This window comes from Siphateles boraxobius, unplaced genomic scaffold (genome assembly GCF_051911475.1).
Source record: "Siphateles boraxobius isolate OS27281-9 unplaced genomic scaffold, OSU_SipBor_1 9, whole genome shotgun sequence".
Lineage (NCBI taxonomy): Eukaryota > Metazoa > Chordata > Actinopteri > Cypriniformes > Leuciscidae > Siphateles > Siphateles boraxobius.
Window position 1 is genome coordinate 10,325,865 of NW_027509219.1, and position 22,215 is coordinate 10,348,079.

Here is a 22,215-nt window from a genome sequence, read left to right on the forward strand (position 1 = left end):
TCATTGGGCCCTATCCCTTCTATCTGCTTCTATCTATCTGTTTGTGACTGATATGCACATAAATTATTCTTGTAATTTCAAATTAGAATTTAGAGGCTGATGGTTGATACTTTCTCAAAATATGTCAGTTATACATGGAATTATTTAACCTCATTAAAAAATGTTCGATTCAAATAGAAAAGAGAAAAAGATGAGGTGTGAAAGTTTTTTTATCAATTGTTTTGGATATTTTCCATTGAATTGAATGTATTTATTTTAACTTTATAGGCTATTTTATAGATGTGTTACTGTTGAAATTGTCACAATAGCCTACTTAAAACCTCTTACTTTTAACCATTATAAAACCATTACATCCTATAGCAGATGTTGGGAAATATTATAGGGATAAAAGGGGATATAAAATTTAAAATATTTTTTTTTCAAGTGCAAAGTGAAAAAGTTTACAGTATTTAAGGGACAACAACAAACTAATGTGGGAAGGTGAGCCTGAGAGACGCCAAACAAAAGGAATAAATCGAACAAAACACCTCTAGTTTTATCAAAGCTAAACAAAAGAAAATGTAGAAAAATAGAGTCGGTTACACTTTATTTTGTCCTTGCAGTGTAATTATACATTTAGGAACTGAGTAAAATTAATTAACTACATGTAGCATACTTAATATAGATTTAGGTAGGATTGGGTTTGGTTTAGGGTTGCATGTACTAATGCATATTTTATATACTCCTAATTACTATAGAAACTAGCCTACATGTAACGTGTAATAAGTAAAATAAAGTGTTACCCAAAAGTTCTCAAGCGTAAAAACGCCCCAAACCAAAATACTCGAACTGCTTCCTAGCCTTACACGCGAGACTTGAGAAGCACAACAGTACAGCACAGACAGCACAAACGCAGGTTGGTCAAAACTACACTCTACATCCACAATACTAACATAGAACGTTTCAGTCAAGTATAGCACATAGCCTACAATAAGCAACATCAATAAACAAGAATACAAACTCAAGCTAACAAGGTGTATGGGCACGGCAACAACAAACAGCAAAAAGCTGTCGACACGGTCGTAAGCCTATTTATTCAGGAATGGTGCAAGGTCAAGGAAAGGAGAGTTTTGAGCTGTTTTTTTCGGGTGTGGTTATAATATAGGCTACTTGCGGAATGTGCCGTTCTTGTCATCTTTCATAATGAAGAGCGACAGGCTGTTCGTCCAATGAATTCTGAGACATAAAAACGGACTAACCCAGACACAAACACACACACCCGCATTTTCCGCGTGCTTTAGTCACTAGTGTAACGTTAGGCTACATAACAAAAACATTTAATGAACATTATTTAAAGGTACGTACATTAATGTATATATTTTATCCGAACTTCAACTGGCCAATAAGGATTAGACTAATAATTTCCATTAATTTTCATATTTATTTTATATATATCCCTATTTTTTAAAGATATCTATAAAAAATTTTTTTTTAATTAGTATATATAATATATATAATATATTATATTCAAAATATAATAATAATTACATTTCTATTTACATTAATATTAATGTACATATTATATTTGATTTATATTACAAAAGAAAAAAATACAATGAAATAATAAAATAAAATGAATATTTAAAAAAATAATTAAATAAACAAAACGCTAGTTTCTGCAATGCATGTGGAAATTGTGCAATAACAGAGCAGATCTATCAACGAGGGTATTCAAAGAAACTGAAGCACTGGAAATTCTGCACGTAGGCCGATAACTATAACCGAAAAAATAGAAACTAAAAATTCTACTTTCCCTGACTTTTATCTACATTACGAAACGGTAGGAAACCCTGCCCCCTATCAGCGTCCATTTTGGGGAAAGCAGGAAGTTGTCTTGTTGGGGGAGAAACCTCATGACAAACAGAACTGAGCGTCTTAAAAATCCACAGATAGAAACATCGATATTTCTTTTTGTTTGAATGATTGTTCGGTGTATGTGTTGCTTGTTTATAGGCGGATCTGATCGTTTGTTTTGCAGTTGTGTTGAGTGGCAAACTTCACTCGCGCGTAGCAGAGGTCGCGACGATAACCGGAGTGCTAAATAAAACCAGGTATTTTTTTCGTGTGCCAAAAGGCAGTTATTGGTCTAATTAGGAGTTTGGCTCAGATTTAAATGTAAATATTACATAATTTACAGTATGCTGTCCGTCGGGATATGAATGTGGGGTCTAAATTAGCTGCTTATGTAATGTTGTTGTTGTGTCTCGAGAACGTTTGCTGCAGAATCGAGCGTGTTATTTAAAGAACAGCAGCACCACAGCTCGACTGTAAGATGGTTTTCTTGCGGTTTGTTTTGTCGAAGAGTACTAAAATAGAAACAAAAACTATGACTCCTGAGGTTAGTTATGTTTGTAAACCGTATGTTGCTTTTTTCCATTTACGGCAGGTCAGAATGGCGGATGACTTCGATGTTGAGGCCATGCTGGAAGCTCCTTATAAGAAGGTGGGTTGATAGACAACCGGAAGTTGCCGGATCTCAATTTTTTATAGGATTTAGATTATTAATTACTCAAAATGAAAAAAATATATATATATCTGTCATACTTTACTCACCATCACGCTGTTCCAGTCCGTATGAATTCCATTCTTATGAGGAACTCAAAATGACACATTCAGAAAATGTCTCTGGTTAGGATAGTTCACTCAAAAATGAAAATTCTGTTATTATTTACCCACCCTCAAGTTGTTCCAAACCTGTATGAATTTCTTTCTTTTGCTGAACACAAAAGAAGATATTTTGAAAAATATGGGTAACCAAACAGGCCCCAGGACCCCAATGACTTACATAGTATTTTTTCCCCCCTAATATCTTCTTTTGGGAAAAAAAAACAAATCTTACATTTCCTCAGTCGCCACCAGGATGGCACAGATTCCTGCTAGGCCGGAAATGAGTCCCACAGAAGAACAAAATTTATACAGGTTTGGAACAACTTTAGGGTGAGTAAATGATGACAGAATTTTCATTTTAGGGTGAACAATCCCTTTAAGAGCGATGAAAGAGGACTGAGCTTTCAAGCTTCAAAAAGGATTAAAAAACAGCATAAAATACATATAGGGCCTGTGTTTACACCTGGTCACTTCATGTATTTTTACTGATCGGATACCTATCTGATTTGTTAAAACTTTTCCATAACACTTGGCCACATAAATGTGTCTTCACAAAACGAATATCTGATCTTCAATTCCCCCACACTATATGCGAATTTAACGGAGTGCACGTCAACGAAAGAAACCGATATACGTTTTTATTTATTTATCATCTGCAAGATCAAAGACCATAATAGGAAAGAGAGTAGCATTAGCACTGGTAAGATCATTTAGTTTTACTACTTTTAATGAAGATTGTGTGTTGAGCATCTGCGACTACTTTCTATTTCATTTCCGGTAGTTTGCGCGTTGGCTTGCTGAAGTGATACTCAGCTACTCATCTGCGGCGATGCATTTTGCTGTAGTGCTTTCATATGTGGCTATAACATGCACTCACACTTTTATTTATTTTTTACATTTTGGGGGGAATAAAATTTACACACGTGACTCCAACAACCAGATGCATTTACACTTGTCCAGTTTTGATTTGGAATGCGTCTCAAACCGCCTCCTGAAGTGGTTTGAGTGATCGGATTTAAATATGTCTCGAAAGTGTTTCAGAGGGCATTTACACCTTGTCTTTTCACGATCTGATAGAATCAGAAAAAACGAATGGCGTGACCAGGTGTAAACACGCCCGTAGTCTACAACAGTTGGGTTCTGAAAGTCAAAATCCTATTTATTTTCATCATTGGGAAATTGATATTTAAACCATTAAAGACAGACCTGTCTGTCAGTCGGTGGTATATGCTTTTATTAATACCATAAGCCCGCATTATTTTTTTAATTCTGAAGAAAAGTGGAATTATTGGTGAAAAACTACAGTAACCATGATTCTGGAAAAATCTCCTCCATTCATAGAATTAGGCCAAAAAGAGCGCTTTAGCATGAAGCAATGCAAATGATGGCTTAAAACTACTTAAATATTTGTCTACATATGTTTATTTTGCAATAAACTTAAAATATATTGTTTCTATATAGTCAACATCTTGAAATCAATAGTTTTATAATCTCCATCACAAATGCTTCATTGAAATGTAGTTATTTCCCTCATTAAAGCAGTTAAGTACCTTTTGTTTTGAAATACTTTTTTTAAGGTTCTAACCCTTTGCTAGTCTTATTAGCTACTTATGTTACCTTTATGTTGAGTTTTCATTATTTATTGCTTTAGCTTAAAAGTCTTATGTGTCTCAGAAGAAAGTAATTCAGGTTTGGAACAACATGGGTGGATGACAGAATTTAAACTTTTATGTGAAAACTGTGAACTGAACTCCTATGGCTACTCGGAAAACCCTACTTGTGTTGTCTGTGCCTGACTGAAGTGTAAAATTGTGTAATGTGTATGAGAAAGAGTTATGTTGTGTAGTTGCATATCTTGAATTACAAATAAATGCCCATCTATCTCTCTTTATAGACTTGCCTAATGATATCTCACCTCTACTCCCCTGAATACATCTTTGATTCCAGTGTGAACTGTGAAAAAAAGTAAGGTAGTAATTGCGCAATGTATAAATGTACTTTGATCCCTTAGGTAAAAAAATAAAACAAATAGACCGCCTCCTTACACCATCAAATCTATTCGGTTTCAGAACGGCGTATGAATGGCAATAGATGCTATATAATGTGACATGGAGCAGAGACAGTATTCACCTTTCAATAATGTCACTATGAATAAAAAACTGTTGAAGGTGAAACTAATGGAGTGACACAAAAATTTACACTATCATTCAAAAGTTTGGGGGGCTATCTAGTTTGTTTTCTATTCTAATATAGTTTCAAGTGTAATTTATTCCTGCGATAGCAAAACCGAAATTACAGCAGCTGTTACTCTATTCTTCAGTGTCACATGTTTCTTCAGATATCAATGAAATATGCTAAATTCTTAGTAAATTTTTTTTTAAAAATCAGGAAACCGTAATACTTTTTCCCAGCATTCTTTAATGAATAGAGTGTTAAAAACATTATTTGAAATATGGTTTGTAACATAACAAATGTCTTTACTGTTACTTTTGAACATTTTAATGAATTTGACCCTAATTCTCCTATTAATGAAATTGAAGTTAATAGAAATGAATACTGTCTCTCTACCCAGTCTTGTGATGGTCTCTAAAATCGTTGGTTTGTGCATGCCCTTTTCAGTTATCTCTTTATCTTAAAGGGGTCATGAACTGCAATTTTTTTAATTATTTTATGATTTTATAACTGATTTTTAATTTAATTATTAATTAAATTTAGGGAAAAGGGCCATTTCTACCCTTATTTTAGTCCTCTGATTTGAACGCTCTGTTTTATGGGGCTTGTCTGCTGTGAGACTTAAGTGTAAATGCCAACTGCTGTGATTGGCTAACATCTTTGCATATGAAAAGCAAGCTTTATTAGCATTAAATTTAGATCTATTCCCGTCACATGAAAGGGTGCAGCGATAAGCATTGTAGCCGACATGTCTGTGGAGTGCATGAATGCTGTGATCTTGTCATTGCAACTCAATTTCTGCACTCTTAAGAATGCTTTTATCATAACTAACAGTTCAAACATGTAAATAAGAGTCCCGAACTGATTATTAACAGAACTTTAACACAGTTACTTATTGTACATGTTGTGGCATTACTAGCCGCGTTTCCATTAGCCTTCAAAGTGCGCTAATTGAAAATGCAGCCAGTGGAAACAAATAAATGTCTCAAAAACTTTTTTGCGGCATATGGGAGTTTTTATGCTCGCATGAGGTGTTTTTTCAGGCAATTCTAAAAAGGAATATTTCGCAAAACTGCAATGGAAATGGTCACCTTATGAAGATGGCGTGGTATGTTTGGAGTTCTTCATTAAACTCATAAAAGACAAAAGTATTACAGGAATACTGGATTCTAAACAACAAAGAAATGCCACATTTTATCAAGACCTTGAAGCAGATACGAGGAAGAAACACTTAATACGTGGCTGTTCCCAAGTATAAGGGGCTTTCCTTGCCATTAATGCTTGGATAATACGCCTACGTCTCCTTCGATTAAAAATACTGGCTGGTGCGGTGGCTGAGATATACATACACCTATCAACATCCATTGCCGTACTTATCGCGAGATTAAATCGGGTAATGGAAACGGCGTCATTTCGCAATAGTTTTTTATTGACAATTAGAAAATATCGCAAAAGTTTGGCGCAAATCTGTAATGGAAACGCGGCTATTGTCGGATTCATGTCTTACAATAAAAGTCTTTTTGCAAAGCTGCACTGAATGAGGAAGTTTTGAGCTCTGAAACTTTAAGGATGTTTTAATAATACAATGACATCTTGCATATCAAAAGGTCAAGGAAAATCTGATTTCTCATTTCATGACCCCTTTAAAACTGTATCACCAATAATCATTTCTATCATTAAAAATAAATAGAAATATATATTTTTTAATGTTTTTCTAATTTACAAAAACCAAGTGCCTGTCATAGCTGTCAAAATGCAGGAAAAACCCTGAAAGTCTTTTGATGAGGTTTTAAGTTGTATCTTTTGGATGACTTTGATGCGGTGTCTTTTGGAAGGCGATATGACTAAGCCGTGTAAATCCCTGTCTGCTTCAGGACAAGCTGTGAGACAGAGATGGCATCGAGCTCTCACAGTCCAACAGCGCTAACTGGGGAAGATCACACGGACTGACAGCCACGACTCTGGAATGCCCTTTAGCATCTCTATAGCATGACAACAGCAAGACTTAGGCTTAAAATTGCAGGGTACCTATACTACGGCTCTGAGGGTCCCCTAAAAAAACATGGCCTAATATGTCAAGACCTTGAACTTAAACTGATAGTTTTCAAAAGTTGAAGACTATTCCCACCAACATCTTATTATTAAGAACAGACCATTTGATTATATTCAGTTTGCACACGCTTTTCTCCAAAGTGATAAAATGAGGAAAATCAAGCAATTTATCATGAAGGAGCCAACAATAGTAGCATTCCTGTCTTCTCTCTTATCCCCCCCCCCCCCCCCCCCCTCCACTTCCAGTGTTTCCTCTCCATACTCATGTTGTTTTTTTATCAATCCTGTTCAGGGTGAAAGCAAGTCTTCTAGCGCCAATGGTCATAATGAGGAACGCAGCAAAAAGTACGCAAAAACCCTCTTTAGTCTGTTCATTCTTCTTGATTTTAAGCTTTTCATGTAAAATGTACTATGAAAATTAATGAAATTGGGGGGGGGGGTTTCCCCAGTAGGAAAAGACGCAGCAACAGTCGTAGTCCGAGTCCAGGCCGGCGGAGGAGTAGAAGTGGGGGGCGCAAGAAGAGCAGAGAACAACGCAAGAGCCGCAGCCGCGAGCGAAGACGTTCACGGAGCAAAGAGCGCAAGCGTTCGCGATCCCGCAGCAAGGAACGTGGTGGACGTTTTCGTGGACGCAAAAGCCCCTTGTGAGTTTAGCCCCTCATCATTCATTTAAGAGGCTCTATCTTATTTTTCTTCTTAAGGGTGGTCTCGCTGCTGCTATGAATGCAATCGTATTAAATCACGGAAGTGAACCGCTATTAACGACGTATGTACATAACTGTGATTGTGTGTGCTCTCACTCACGTTTCTGACAAGCGTGTGTGACGCACTCCAAGCAGAGAGAATGTATATCTAATTTCTGCCTGCCTTGAGCAGAAATGGTCTTCCGCATTCTTTTGAACATTTGCAGTACATTCATGGCAGATAGATGGCATTATGTGTTGACTCTTTGGAAACAAAACCAGAGGTTAAAAAAAAAAAAGAACAACAAAAGTGATACGAGCAACTCTATTCATTTTGGCACCTTCTCCTTCATAGCGGTTACCTAGTAACATAGGTAAGCGGCTGTAGCTTCATGATGCAAGTGGACCGGGTCCGTAGTTGGAGGCCCAAATAAAATAATGTGAACAGGGACCAGTGGGGGAAGGGCAGAGGAGCAATTGAACTCTGGTTCGGACCAAACAGTCAAACGAAGTATGAAAGCACCCTCATTGATCAAGGTTCAAGAAGTATTTTTTTTTTCATAGGGATATAATATAATATAATAATATATATTGCTTTTAAAGAGTCATGAAGCCTCAAAACACATGTTTTGAGATGTGAACAGATATGTACAGAATGCACATCACTGAAAACACTAAAGGTACTCGTTAAGTTTATTCATAAGTGGAAATTAGTTATTTTTGCATTTTTAGAGCAATATCTGTCTTCCGGTTTGAAAATCAAATTCGGAGCAACGTCACTGGTTCTGACGTCAGTGCGTAATGTGCAAATAAGGACACTGCTACAGCCGTAGGTCTGATCATGAACATGATGGATTATTCTGATACACAGAAGAAAATGATGTCCATTCTATTCAAAGAAGAATGGACAAAAAAAGTAACTATGCCTTTATTTTTTCTGTGTTAAACTGACGCGTCTCGTTTGTTCAAAGACTAGTGCTCGTAAATGTAATAAAAATATTATTAGACCTTTTAAATTTTCTTCCGCATTTCTTCCTCGTTCTTGGGAGGTTGTTGTCATAGGGTTAATTTTTTTAAATGCATCAAGGTGCACTCAACTTTTTTTTGGGGGGGGGGGGGGTTCTCCGCGGTCATATTTTGTCTTTATAATAAGTGTGTTGCAGGTGTGTTCTTTTATTGATGATTGTGTCCCCTTATCCCAACTTCTACCCATTTTTTTTTTTTTTTTTTAAGAGCAAACGGTAATTGCCCACTTCTTCGGTGAACATGGTCTCTGAAGTAATTTTCCCAACATATATTTTCTAAAGTATACGGGGGTAATATTATAATATTAACAAATAGATATATAAAATATGATATAATTTTACTAATCGCTCTGGTCTTATGGCATGGTTCTTGTTTTCATGGTGACATCAATGTCATCTCTGATTGGTGGATTTAAGGAGGATCCCCTTTCAGGATTATGGATAGTCTAGTTCTCTCCCTTGAATTTGGCTATTTAATATGATTTCTAAAGAATATAACATTTGTCTCACACTTGTCGTCTACCATTACCAATATAATCACACATCAACTTTACAGCTCATGTTAGGTCTGATTTGGGTTATCATTATAAAGAAATTCTGCTTAAAATGACTTTTTACCTCTAACCAATAGTTTTTCCTTGGCTAAAGCAGCATTTGGTTTTTGATGTATACTTGCCCCTTTCCACCAGTATGTAGTAGCCCTCGCATGGCCACAGTGGCTGACAGTTGACTAGTTTAACACTGAGACAAACCCTTGTTTTATATGTCATAGTATGGGGCCGAAATTAAATGGTGGTCCCGGAGGGAAGACCGGCCCACAACATTTCACCAAACACAGGTGATCTCATCTGTGACTCTGGTTGCCTGTTGTGTGCTGAATGTTTGTGTTTGTCTTGAGTAATCATACACAGATGTGTAATAAACACAGACTGATGGAGTATTCTGATTCTAGTCGCAGAAGCCCGTTTAAGAAGGACAGAAGCCCGTTTAAGAAGGACAGAAGCCCATTTAAGAAGGACAGAAGCCCGTTTAAGAAGGACAGAAGCCCGTTTAAGAAGGACAGAAGCCCTTTTAAGAAGGACAAAAGCCCCATCAGGTGAGACACTCATTACTGTCTGCTGTAGTACTGAAGTATTGAAGTATTTCCACAAGTTATTCCATAGCCATGCTATTTTAAATGACACTAGATAAGGCAGAGCAAAATCAGACATCTTGGTGTACTTGAGAAGAAGAACTGAACTGGTAGAACAGTTCCTTTGAAAGTGTCCCTATTATGGTTTTTCGAATATTTCCTTTCATGCAGTGTCTAATACAGCTGTTTGTGAATGTAAATGTTCTGCAAAGTTGTAAAGTCGAAAGTGCATGATAAACAAAGTTATTTTCTCCCAAAAGAAAGAATTGACTCTGAACCGCCTTTACGAGTCGTTTTTTCATTAGAATCCTAATGCTTTATGGTTCTATGTCACTAGAAGATACATTTGCATAATACCCGCCAATGTTGTATGCCCGCGAACAACTTGACCCGCCCTCTAATGTCATTTCACTGAAGACTGCTTCTCAAATCTCGAAGTTCAAGGTGGGATTCGCAAAACACTTGCCCTTGAAAGATGGGTCTGTACCCAATTTATTTGGACTAACTTGCTCCTCAGAATCACAACCTGTAAGTATGAATAATTATTGATGTATATATTTTCTACAGGGTGTTCAAAATACTTAGTTTTGTGTTATATATTGTGGAAGTTTCCGGCTAACTGGATAATCGTTATTACGGTGTTACTGAAATACTTAAACTAATCAGATTGATATGGTAAAATTGTTACTGTCATTGTTACGGTCTTTACAGTGTGTACAATCTCTGAGGTTTAGGAAGCCTCCGGACAGAGCTGACATACAACTTTAAAAGGTTTTAGAGGTTAATCTTTCACCTTCTGTCTCACAGTAATACTGTACGTCAAGTCGACAGCTATCTGTAATCTTGCTATAAGCTCTAGATTAATGTTTCATTGATTAAATGTATTAATGTTAGTAAAATTAGGCTAATCAATAAAAAGAACAAAACATTTCTTTTTAAAAGAGTCCTGTTTTTTTAATTTTGTCCTGTTCAAAATCATAGACAGAAAAATAATTAAATGTTATAGTATATTATGTTATGTTATAGTATACTATGTTAACTTTATTAACTTGATTCACTCACAAAGAGTTGATCGCAGTTTTGTATCATATTTACTATAAAATCTGATTTGATATCAAAATTAAGGGCTATATAGATCTACATACATGTCTTGATTAAATTCATTAATGTTGTTCACAATTGTCAAAAAGTACACAAATACACAATGTATTATTTTAATAGAGAATGTTAAGGTCCATTTGGCCTGACATATAAAAAAGTATAATCTAATAATATTTATTAAAGGTGCAATAAGCCATTTCTGAGACGCTGTTGAAAATGGACCGAGCACCACAACACGCATGTAGCCAATCAGCAGTGATTGTCCTCTCATGATGGTGGAGGAGAGAGATTGAACAAGAGGGAGATTTGAAGAAAGTCTGTAGAAAGAGAGATGGTTGAGAGACATTACAAAAAATAAGATTAACATTGTGTTGGATTATGCAGAACTCTGAACATGATTTGTATGTCTTGATCTTGTGGCCAAGAGATATGAATTCAAACCTAGTAGTTTATATTACACATAAAAAACGATCAAATGGCCATGATCTTTATTTATGATTACAGAATGGCTTATGTCATGGGAATGTCCATGAGAGATTAATTTGCAGTCATAAGCTTTATTTCCAGAGGGAATGACTTGCGTTTCAATGGTTGATGACCTGTGTGTTTCTTTAAACAGGCAACCAATAGATAATCTGAGCCCAGAGGAGAGAGATGCCCGTACAGTGTTCTGCATGCAGCTTGCTGCCAGAATTAGACCCAGAGATCTGGAAGAATTCTTCTCCGCAGTGGGAAAAGTATGATGCCACAGATCAAAGCACACTTGGTTCCTATTTTTGGTTAATTTTTCTCCCCATTTACTGATATTAAATGAGATACAACACCTGACAGCCTTTATATCCATCTTTTAAGGTCCGTGACGTAAGGATGATCTCGGATAGAAACTCTCGGAGGTCAAAGGGCATTGCCTATATTGAGTTTGTGGAGGCCACATCAGTACCGCTGGCAATCGGCCTGACGGGGCAGAGAGTTCTGGGAGTGCCTATCATAGTCCAGGCTTCACAGGTCAGAGCATCAACACAATGCCTATCCACGGTCTGATTACTAATCCACTGCATGTGAATCATTTTGTTGAACTGTTTGCATATTTCAGGCTGAGAAGAACAGGGCCGCAGCCATGGCCAGCATGCTCCAGAGAGGTGGTGCAGGGCCCATGCGGCTGTACGTGGGCTCCCTGCACTTCAATATTACTGAGGACATGCTCAGGGGCATCTTTGAGCCGTTCGGAAAGGTGTGGTTGGTGTTTGAAATTGTTTTGCATGCATAAGCAGTTAAACTAGAATAAAGCTAACAGTAAGTGAATCTGCTTATCATTTATTTGTCTAATTTCAGATTGAAGGCATCCAGCTAATGATGGACAGTGAGACAGGCAGGTCGAAAGGATACGGCTTCATATCAGTGAGTACATCAAAATGCTAATTTACTAATGATAAAGGGACTATATGGTACATTTTATTTATCTAACTTACTAGTCAGTCAGTGGATCTCTGCATGATTTGGGGAAATAATATAATTGCAGTTTTTCTAATTTTCTAAATAAAATTATGATTGCAGTTGTTTGCAAAACAAATCTCCAGGTTTGCTTTGCTTGTTTGTGAGCTGCACAATTTGGCCAAAAATGTCTGTTTATATATTTATTTGACCCTTATTATTATTATTACTATGGTACAATTTAAGAAATTTGAGATAAAATAATATAATATAATATATAATAAAAATTATTTTACAGTAAATTACAATAATGTGTCTTCAATACTATTATAATTTCCTTTTCAAACTATAATTGTTCAAGCTTTTTGGGTGCAAAACCGCAGAGAGTCCTTAAATCTTCTCTCTTATTGTTGACTACATCCTATTTATAAGTGCTTCTCATTACAGTGCATATGCATATGTAGCGCATATATTTGTTTAATTAAATCCCAACCTTTGTGATTTAACAATTGCATCATATTGAGATTTATTGTTTAGCCCTAGTTGTGAGACCATTTCTGAATGACCAATTTCTGTAGATTTTTTTAAATTGTATTTTTATAAATGTTCTGACTTTCATTTCAAAAAGACAAGGACAGTTCTATTTCACCATTCCCATGCTGATTGGCTGTCTTTTTGTGCAGTTTGCAGATGCAGAATGTGCAAAAAAAGCCCTGGAGCAGCTAAATGGTTTTGAGCTTGCGGGGCGGCCAATGAAGGTGGGTCATGTTACAGAGCGTTCGGATGCGTCCTCGGCCAGCTCTTTCTTGGACAATGATGAACTGGAGAGAACGGGCATTGACTTGGGCACGACGGGTCGTCTTCAGCTGATGGCAAGACTCGCAGAAGGTACAGATTGAACCCTACGTGTTACTGTCTGTCAGATGTGCCAATGACTGCTTCAACCTACTTTGCATTGTGAACTCATTGAATTGTGAACTCATTGAAATTTATCTGGGATGTTTTAGGCACAGGACTGCAGATTCCTGCCGCTGCCAAGCATGCGTTACAGATGAGCGGCTCAGTGACATTTGGAAATCTGGCAAATGGTGTGTCTTTGAGTCATTTTCATATTCCTATCTTAGAATCCATTGAATGGGCTTGTGTATCTTGATCTAAATGTCTTGATCTGAACTAAAGCAAAATCTGGTCTATATGACAGATGTCAGCGAGTAACCAAGTCAAATTGCATCTTTCGCTTTAATATAAACTTTCATCAGAGAAAACAGACACACAGATGATCTTCAACCTCATTGTACTTATACAGGCCTGATAGCGCTCCGGCGCCACGCCGGATTTCCGGCGTACAGACGTGTCTGAAAAAAAAAAAAAAAAAGCAACAGCAAAAGAAGCAGAGTTCGACCAATCATAGCGCTGGGTTCATTCCCCAAATAGCAAGCGGGTATGATTGACAGATGCGTAAGGCCTATCATTAAACAGAGACTGAAAATCGACAGCAATAAAGAATGCCGCTCGATCCTCTTCCACTCCCGTGGCCGCCTCTGACTGAGTTCATGAGCGAGGACAGTAGGCAACAGTAGTCACGGTACTTCTGACTCCTGGAGGTAAACGGGCTGAGATGGATGTGGAAAGTTTAAATATTGTATTGAGTTAACTTAATCTGGATTCTATTATCACACGGACTGATCGCAATCGCATGAATTGTCTTAAAATACTCCGTCATTCATGTCACTCAGATAAGATGAAGACATCATACAGCCATGCAAATTATAAAAAGCTTAAGTATTGATGAACAATAAATCTAAATAAAATTAAAATCGCTATGGCTTACTAATTGTGAAAGCGCTGTGATTTGTGGATTAATTTACTGATAAGCGCGAGTCTGCAAACAGGCGTTTATTTATTCATTCTCAGTGTTGAGAAACGTAGCCTGCATGTGTTACGTTATTGTGTTATAATAACTAAAGTACCTAATTATGTTACATAATAATTTTGTATGAAAACTAGCGCGTTACTTGTGGATAAGAAACCGTTGTATCAGTGCTGCTCTCTCTCTCTCTCTCTCTCTCTCTCTCTCTCTCTCTCCTAAAATGTACAAATGTTTTTTTTTACTGTTTTCTAGGGGTTTCTTAATTTTAGACTAGTTGACCAGCACACATTATTTTGCAATGCAATATTAATCATGAAAAAAATACATTGCAGTGCAGTGCAAGTGACATTTAGTATTTGGGTCGAATTCAAAAAACTTTAGAAGTCAAGAATTATGAAGATAGGCATGTGTTTGTGTGTGTCTTGCATTCTCAAAAAATAATGAAAAAATATATGACAACAATATAAGAAGACTAGAAGAACAATCGCTCATCACTTTGTGCCAGAAATTAGCGGAGGATAAACTCGCCATTACGCATCTGTCCCAGGGAAAAAAGTTCAGGCTCAGGATTTTTTTCTACTATCACCCCTGCTTATATCTCATTCATAAAAGAGAGGACCGATTCCAAAAGCCCATAGTGAGGCTTTGCGACTTAAAATATTGCATATGGCTACGTTTACACTGTAAGGCCTGCGAGATGTATCGTTGATGTAAATATGATTCTCAAAATTGAGTTAGTTTTATCCAAGGCTTAGCTTACTGTATTTATAACATATAATTCACCCAAAAGCAAAAATTCTGTCATGTACTCATCCTCATGTCGTTTCAAACCTATTAGATTTTCGTTTAACTTCCAAGTGAAGCACAAATGAAGATATTTTTATGAAATCTGAGAGATTTCTGTTCCTCCATTTTAAAGTGCATTCCTCTAAAACAGGGATCACCAACCCTGCTCCTGGAGAGCTACTGTCCTGCAGACTTCAGTTCCAACCCTGTTCCAACACACATGCATGTAATTATCAAGTAACCCTGAACAGCTTGATTAGCTGGTCCAGGTGTGTTTGATTGGGGTTGGAGCTAAAATCTGCAGGACAGTAGCTCTCCAGGAGCAGGGTTGGTGACCCCTGCTCTAAAACTTTGAAAGATACAAAATAAAATGTCATAATGGCATCGTAAAAATAACCAATTGAGTGGTCTAATCTAAATCCAAGTCTTCTGAAGAGACACGATGACTTTATATGATGAACAGATTTACAACGACGCTCATAATGTAGTAAACACAGACTTTCAAATGTTTGTGTGATGCACGAAAACAACTTGAGAGTGAGTAAATGCAGAATTAAAATTTTTGGATGAACTAACCATTTACAGTTTGGAAATAGTCATTTTGACATGCTTTCTTGCGAATAGTACTGTGATTGATTGCATTGATTATCTGAAGCGCCCGTGCTGGAACGGCACTCAAAGTGAAAGCGCAAACCTCATTTAAAGGAGTCCTATTATGCTTTTTCACTTTTACAACTTTAGTTAGTGCATTAGAGAAGATGAAGAGTCTTGTGTCTGTTTTTTCCACCGCGGAAAAAAGTTTGTCCTAAGGCTGACGAACGTGGGGTGGTTCATTTATTTTAAACACTGTTCCTGAACATTATAAACTCAAAGTTTGTCTGTGTGCTGCACATTTTACGGAGAACAGCAGACAGAAAAAGTGCAATGCACGCAATACGCACATACGCATACGTAGCTGTTCACATTGTTGTTTATGGATCACAACTTGTAACCATGTGTTATTATTTGTAGTTGTGTTTTCTATCAACAGTTCCAATTATACGTTTTTTTGTAGTTACTAACATTAGTATTGATGTAGTGTTTACTGTTGCTTTTGTAAGCTCTTGCTTTTGTAAAACTGTTCACCGCCCGTTAGGAAAATTATCCGTGATTTTGTGATCTATTACTGTTTGTATTACCACAGTTTTCCAGCAAATTTGATAAATGGTGGATAACATAATATCTTTAATCTATCAGAAACAAAACAAAAAACATACCACTCTGAAACATCCTGTGAAGTCCGTGCTTGCAAAGTCCATACATGAAATTCGTTCTGCATGATCCTCTTGTTGGTTAAAGTAACACTATGTAGTTTTTCAAGCTTCATAATATATTTCCAAGACCCTTGTGATGGTACATCGACTTACAATAGGTTAAATGACACGTCTGCCATAGCCTGACGTTGTCTGTATTGCTTTTACTGGCACTATGTAACTTCGGGTTTCGGGTAGTAACCGGAGCACAAAAAGAACTACAAAATTCGTCTGCTTTATGGCATACATAGTTTTTCTTCGTTTGTGATGTCTTTCATAAAATCATGCATCATTCATTCTACCTTTTCTGTGGCCATTGTTGATTCCAAAGCCGGTGCTGGATAAACAGCGAGCGTGCGCGTGCGACAGTAGGCTGCGGTAGGCTAAATTATTTATATTATTTATGGACAATTCCACTTCCAACCTGTAGGGCGACCGCAGAGGAAAAGTTCCTTGGTGTTGCTTTAACATAGTCAGTCTGAATCAGACTCGAATTGGTTTGAAATTGACTCCATCGTTAATAATATTTACATCTGAGTAGAGCTTGTGGTGATAAAGAGGCAGGTCATTTCCCGAACATGCACTAAGCGGTGCCAATCACAACACACTGGGCCAGCTAACCAATCACAGCACATTTCATATTTTGGAAGGAAGGGCTTTATCGAAAAGAGACAGACTGGGGAGAGAAGAGCTGTAATTATGTGAAAAATTATGTTTTTTTTTAACAATCAAGCATGAAAACATTATAGTACACCCCAAAAACAAAATCAAGACTCCATAAAAGCGCATAATAGGACCCCTTTAAATCGCCATATCACATTTAGTCTTAGTAGTATGATTATTCCAAGTGTTTTAGATGGTTTAGTATTTTATGCATAGTGCATAATGATGAAATGATAATATTTTTTTAATAATAATAAAACATCTTTTTTATTTTGGCTTCCAACATCGCGATAGTATCGTATTGTGAGTTCAGTATCGCGAGTTGTATTGAATTGTGACATGAGTGTATTGTTACACTCCTAGGTATAACTAAAGGCGCATTGCAAAACATCAGACCTGTATCTGATTCAGGACCACATTTGAAAGTGGCCCAAATCAGAATCCAAAAGATCAGATTCCACGTGGTTTGTGCTGTTCACACTGTGAAAACAAATCTGATCTGAGTCTCATATCCTATGATCCTATGTGTCTGATGTGTTTAATTTTAAGTGCACTGAGGTCTTTAGGATTTGCCTCCGGAGGAGATTTGACAAATCCAAGCAGAGCTTGTTGACCTGCTGCCTGTTCCCACCAATTATTTGTTCTTCAGAAGGCTAACAGTAACATTTTGTGATAGTGCATAATATATGCACCCACAATATGATGCTTACCTGTGATAGTGACAGTTATTTGTGTTTTTGTGCCGCTTACAGCCTCATCTGCACCTCCTCTTCTTCCCAATCACGGGATGAACCAAGCTATGAACCTTCCAACCCAGCCTCTGGCCACACACTGTTTACAGCTCTCCAACATGTTCAGTCCACAGATGTGAGTTGCACTAATTATTAAAATTGTTCTTCCTTTTCCTTGGTGTATGTGATGTCAAATAAAATAAGTCCTGGTTAAAAGAAACTTCTTGATGTGTTGCTTTGTAGGGAAAACGAACCTGGCTGGGACATGGAGATACAGGATGATGTCATCGAAGAGTGCAAAAAACATGGAGGAGTTGTTCACATATATGTCGACAAGAACTCTGCTGAAGTAAGTGATCACCTTTATACAGTGGCTATAGAAGTCTACACACCCCTGTGCAGCTTTTTAAAATGTAAGAAATTAGTCATATCTCATTCCACCTTTAACCCTCTTAATGCATTCAGGTCCATTTTGTCCCAGAAGAGGTACATACAAATCCATTGTTTTTAGTACAAAATTTAAACTCTGGATGGTTTAAGACTTACTTCTTTCTTCTTTTTTTAAATAAAAAATGTAAGAGATAAATTACCTTACAATTTAAACTAAATTGCTACACCTTTTGCGTTTGGGTCCGTTTTTACCCGAAAGTGAACTTTGGCTTTACACATGAAATCATGTTTCTTGTTTTTTTTCTTTTTTATCTATCAATTAGATTTGGATTATATAAACTTTTAGTTTTATTGTATAGTATAAATACTTTTAGGCTCTGTCCTACAAATATTTTCCTTCCCACGGGGACTGCATTTTGCTTATAAACATGGTTTAGCGCATACACACACACACAATTATTCTGAAATTAAAATAAAATGACAAATTAAATAAATGTATGTTTGTAAATCAGACATTCTTAAACCAAAAATCTAAGAATTAAAAGAATTGAAAATGTGAAGACAAAAGCACATTTCATTGTGATTTTCCCCCAATATCAATTATTTTACTTCAATGAAAGGTTAGATTTTTGCACATTTTTGGAATGAAAGATCAAAAGGATTAACAATGCAGATTTATTTATAAATAATCAGCCATCTTTGATCATATTTACCAAGGGTGCCAATAATTCTGACCGAGTGTGAGTGTGATGGGTTAGTGAAAGGGGACAGAATATACAGTTTGGACAGTATAAAAACCATTACATCTATGGTGAGTCCCCACAAAGATAGCGAACCAGAAGTGTGTTTTCACCCTTACATTTTAGGGCTACATTCAAGATTATCAAAGCCGTTTTTTTTATTTTATTCCCCCAATATGTCAAATCCTCACTTTTGCTCTTTCAGGGAAATGTTTACGTAAAATGTCCAACCATCCCAGTCGCAATGTCTGTTGTCAGCGCTCTGCACGGGCGGTGGTTTGCAGGTAAGCCTGTCCCATTTTCTCCCATCTACCAAGTTTTTTCTTTATAGGACTGTTTGCATGGGCTGTGTGTGACATTAATCGCAATCCCTTTCCTTTTTACAGGTAAAATGATCACAGCTGCCTACGTGCCCCTCCCTACATACCATAACCTGTTTCCAGACGCTGCCACAGCCACAGAGCTCCTGAGGCCCATGAACCGGTGATCCAGCCCGTCGCTTCAGCTCGGACCCCAGCCACCTACTGACCCTGCTTCATCTGGAACCCCAGTGCATCTGTACCCCTTCCCAAATGAACTACTTGTGGGCCTGAGACAGTCCTGTCATTGAGGGCCTCATAATGTATGAAGTTAGATTTCATAGTCGGACTGCATTTTCAGTCTTGTAATTGCAAAAGCAAACTTCAGACCAGCTCTCAGCTTTATGTACAGTGGTATATTGATAAGTGAAAATCTGTAACACCGTCACCCTCTCTAGATGAGTTCTTGACTCTTGGAAACCAGTTTTGAAGATTCTGGGTTTTTTTTAAAAGGTATTTTACCTTCTTTGTTTGTTTTTGTAAGGATAGAAAGGTTTCTTCTGCTGTTAGGTCGTCAAGTCAAGAAAGTTTTCATTGGTCTTCATCTTTTCAAGACGGACATTGTGTTGTAAACTATTAGTACATTTGTTTCATTCTGTTTCACTTTTAAGCAACAAAAGACTACCAAAAAAATTTGAATTGTTTTTGTTTCTTCTTTCTGGAGAGAGTCTACTCAAGCTGTTTAGCTTTCTAAAACAACGTTGAATTTATAACTTTTCATAATCAAGAATTGATTTTTCTAAAAATCTTCTACGATTAAATGACTTTCACAACACTGTGTAAAAATGAGTTTTCTCTTTGTATTCATAATGTTATGACGTGTTGGTAGACCAGGGGCCTATACCATGAAGCCGGTTTAGGTGGCTAGCCAGCTATGTTTCAGTTTAATTTACGTCAACCCTGGGTTTTAGGGACCATGAAAGTGGTTTGGCTTTTAGCAGTGTTCATCGCCATAGTAACTTACGCTCCACGGCTAACCTGGTCCGGGGCAGGTTATGTTCTAGGTAAGAGGTTGCAAACCGAACTTGGACCAATCAGCTGTGAGCAAAGTGACACATGTCTGATGCGATAAAGTCACTCCACCTGTTTCTACTCAAAATTAAAGGTCACTACATAGCAAATGATTTTTACAGACAAAATTGTCTGGTTTTTAGTGATGCTTATTTAGAAAAATAAATTTGTATGATTTAGATATTATTTATGTAATTATTATACCCTTTATCAATCACACATGTACAATTTTAGTTCATCAATTATTATTACGCAGTTTAAATGAATAAATATATAAAGGTAATATAAATACGCTTTAGCATCAATAGATGAAGCAATAAAATGACTACATGTGAGCTTAAATGTTCAATTCTCTCTATACCTTTATCAGCTGTATAAAATAACTTCAGAACTTTTACTTGCACTGATATACAGTAGCGAGACTTTTTCTTTTAGTTGTCCTCTTTCATAGACAGCTGTTTCTCCTTGCTGTGTAAATTTGTTTAAATTCTTAATATTTTAATACTTTTATTTAATAAGTGAATTGCGCTGCTTCTCTCGCGAGAAATTAATCTCAGTTTCACTCTTTCTCAACATGTGATTGGCTGTTCGCTACTGATGTCACACTTAAACTCCTAAACTCAGGATCAAAGCCTGAGTTGACAGAGAAAGTTGATGATCAGCATCATGGTACCAACAAAGCCTGGTTGGATTGGTTTGGTTTTGTCAACTCTAAACTAATCCTGTAACCCTGAGTTTGTTCAACTACCATCATGGTACAGGCCCCAGATCCAGTTTTATTAAGAGCAGAACAGCTCTGGAGGTTGTTTTACAATCTGGTTAATTGAATAATGAGGTTTTCGTAAGTATAGAAGGGATAGTTCACCCAAAAATTGAATTTCTGTCGTCACTTACAGGTAGGGTAGGCAATTTTTTTCATAAACACTTTGTTATTCTGGTTGAAACGCTTCACATCCTGATAGCAATCAATAATAGAAGTCCATAGATCTTCTGTGGCAGTCTCGGGACCAAAAAAATGTTCGTCCAATCATTGTATCCGGTCTGAATTTTAACCTTAATTTTACAAAATATCGACTTTACTCAGTCATTTCTTTTCTGTATCAGTCTCCAACGTGTGTTCACGAGAGCACCATGATGCATGCGTGACCTCGCATGCGTCTTCCTCTGCTTGTAGGTCATATGTCAGAACGCCAGCTCCTGCGTCATCACGTGCATGCGTCGTGGTGCTCTCGTGAACGTGAGTCACTGGTCGCGTACTGTAGTCACATGGACAATTTTAACAATGTTTTTCCTACCTTTCTGGGACTTAATGTGTTAGTTAAACAGCTGTCAATGGAGCCCCTCTAGAGCCATCAGATTTCATAAAAAATATTTTAATTTGTATTCCGAAGATTTTGGGGTTTGGAACTACATGAGAGTCAGTAATGACAGAATTTTCATTTTTGGGTGAACTAACCGTGTAAGTATAGCATGCACATCAAATGATCTTGACTCATTTAACCTGGGTCAAATTAGTGGGATTGCATGAACCTGAATTGTCCTTTATGGAACCGCTTCAGCCCCAAATGATTAGTTAGGTTAATTCAAGTCAGGTTTTGGACCGTAATCCCCACTTTTCTTAGCGCACTTTATGGAACAGCCTTCAGGTGGTACAAGTCAGCTCTGTAAGTTGTTTACATTCATTATTTATAGTAATGTTATGTGCTTTGAATCATAAGGCAATGTAACGCCGTCTCTAATGACGCTTTGCAGACTCTGCTGTGCGTGACCTGTGCTTTTATGCGTTTTGGAGGTGTGGCTTTGTAGACACTCTGAAGGGAGGGTGGAATCTAATGCTTTCAAAGCTTGCTTGCCGCTCTGAAATTGCCTACCCTTCTTTTAATTATCCCCATGTTGTTCCAAACTTTCTGATGTGACATACTTATTTCTGTGGAATATATATATATATATATATATATATATATATATTTCCTCTTGTGGAAAATGGAACATTATATAAAAAAATAATATAAAAAAATATAATTTTCTGTAGAAAAACTAAACAAAGTAAGTCATATAGGTTTAAAATGACATGAGGGTATATGACATCATTTTCATTTTTGGGTGAACTATCTTTTCAAAGCACCAGTAG

The 22,215-nt window shown here is 36.9% G+C and overlaps 1 protein-coding gene across 14 annotated transcripts; it reads left to right on the forward strand.

Annotated features, from left to right (window-relative positions):
* Positions 1-1,806: 1,806 nt before the first annotated feature.
* Positions 1,807-19,859, forward strand: rbm39b (RNA binding motif protein 39b). Of its 14 annotated transcripts, none has more exons than XM_077222645.1 (17): positions 1,854-2,090; positions 2,426-2,482; positions 4,541-4,611; positions 7,163-7,215; positions 7,320-7,514; positions 9,351-9,416; positions 9,531-9,674; positions 11,431-11,548; positions 11,664-11,816; positions 11,905-12,042; positions 12,144-12,209; positions 12,926-13,130; positions 13,250-13,330; positions 17,606-17,720; positions 17,828-17,933; positions 18,920-18,998; positions 19,101-19,859. In XM_077222645.1, exons 6-17 carry the CDS (start codon positions 9,352-9,354, stop codon positions 19,199-19,201), a joined length of 1,371 nt encoding a protein of 456 aa, XP_077078760.1. In that variant the 5' UTR covers positions 1,854-2,090; positions 2,426-2,482; positions 4,541-4,611; positions 7,163-7,215; positions 7,320-7,514; position 9,351; the 3' UTR covers positions 19,202-19,859. The 14 variants fall into 14 exon arrangements, with proteins under 14 accessions (XP_077078754.1, XP_077078756.1, XP_077078758.1 ...); XM_077222644.1 differs by having other exon boundaries at positions 1,879-2,090; positions 7,323-7,514; XM_077222639.1 differs by lacking the exon at positions 4,541-4,611 and having other exon boundaries at positions 1,807-2,090.
* Positions 19,860-22,215: the final 2,356 nt, after the last annotated feature.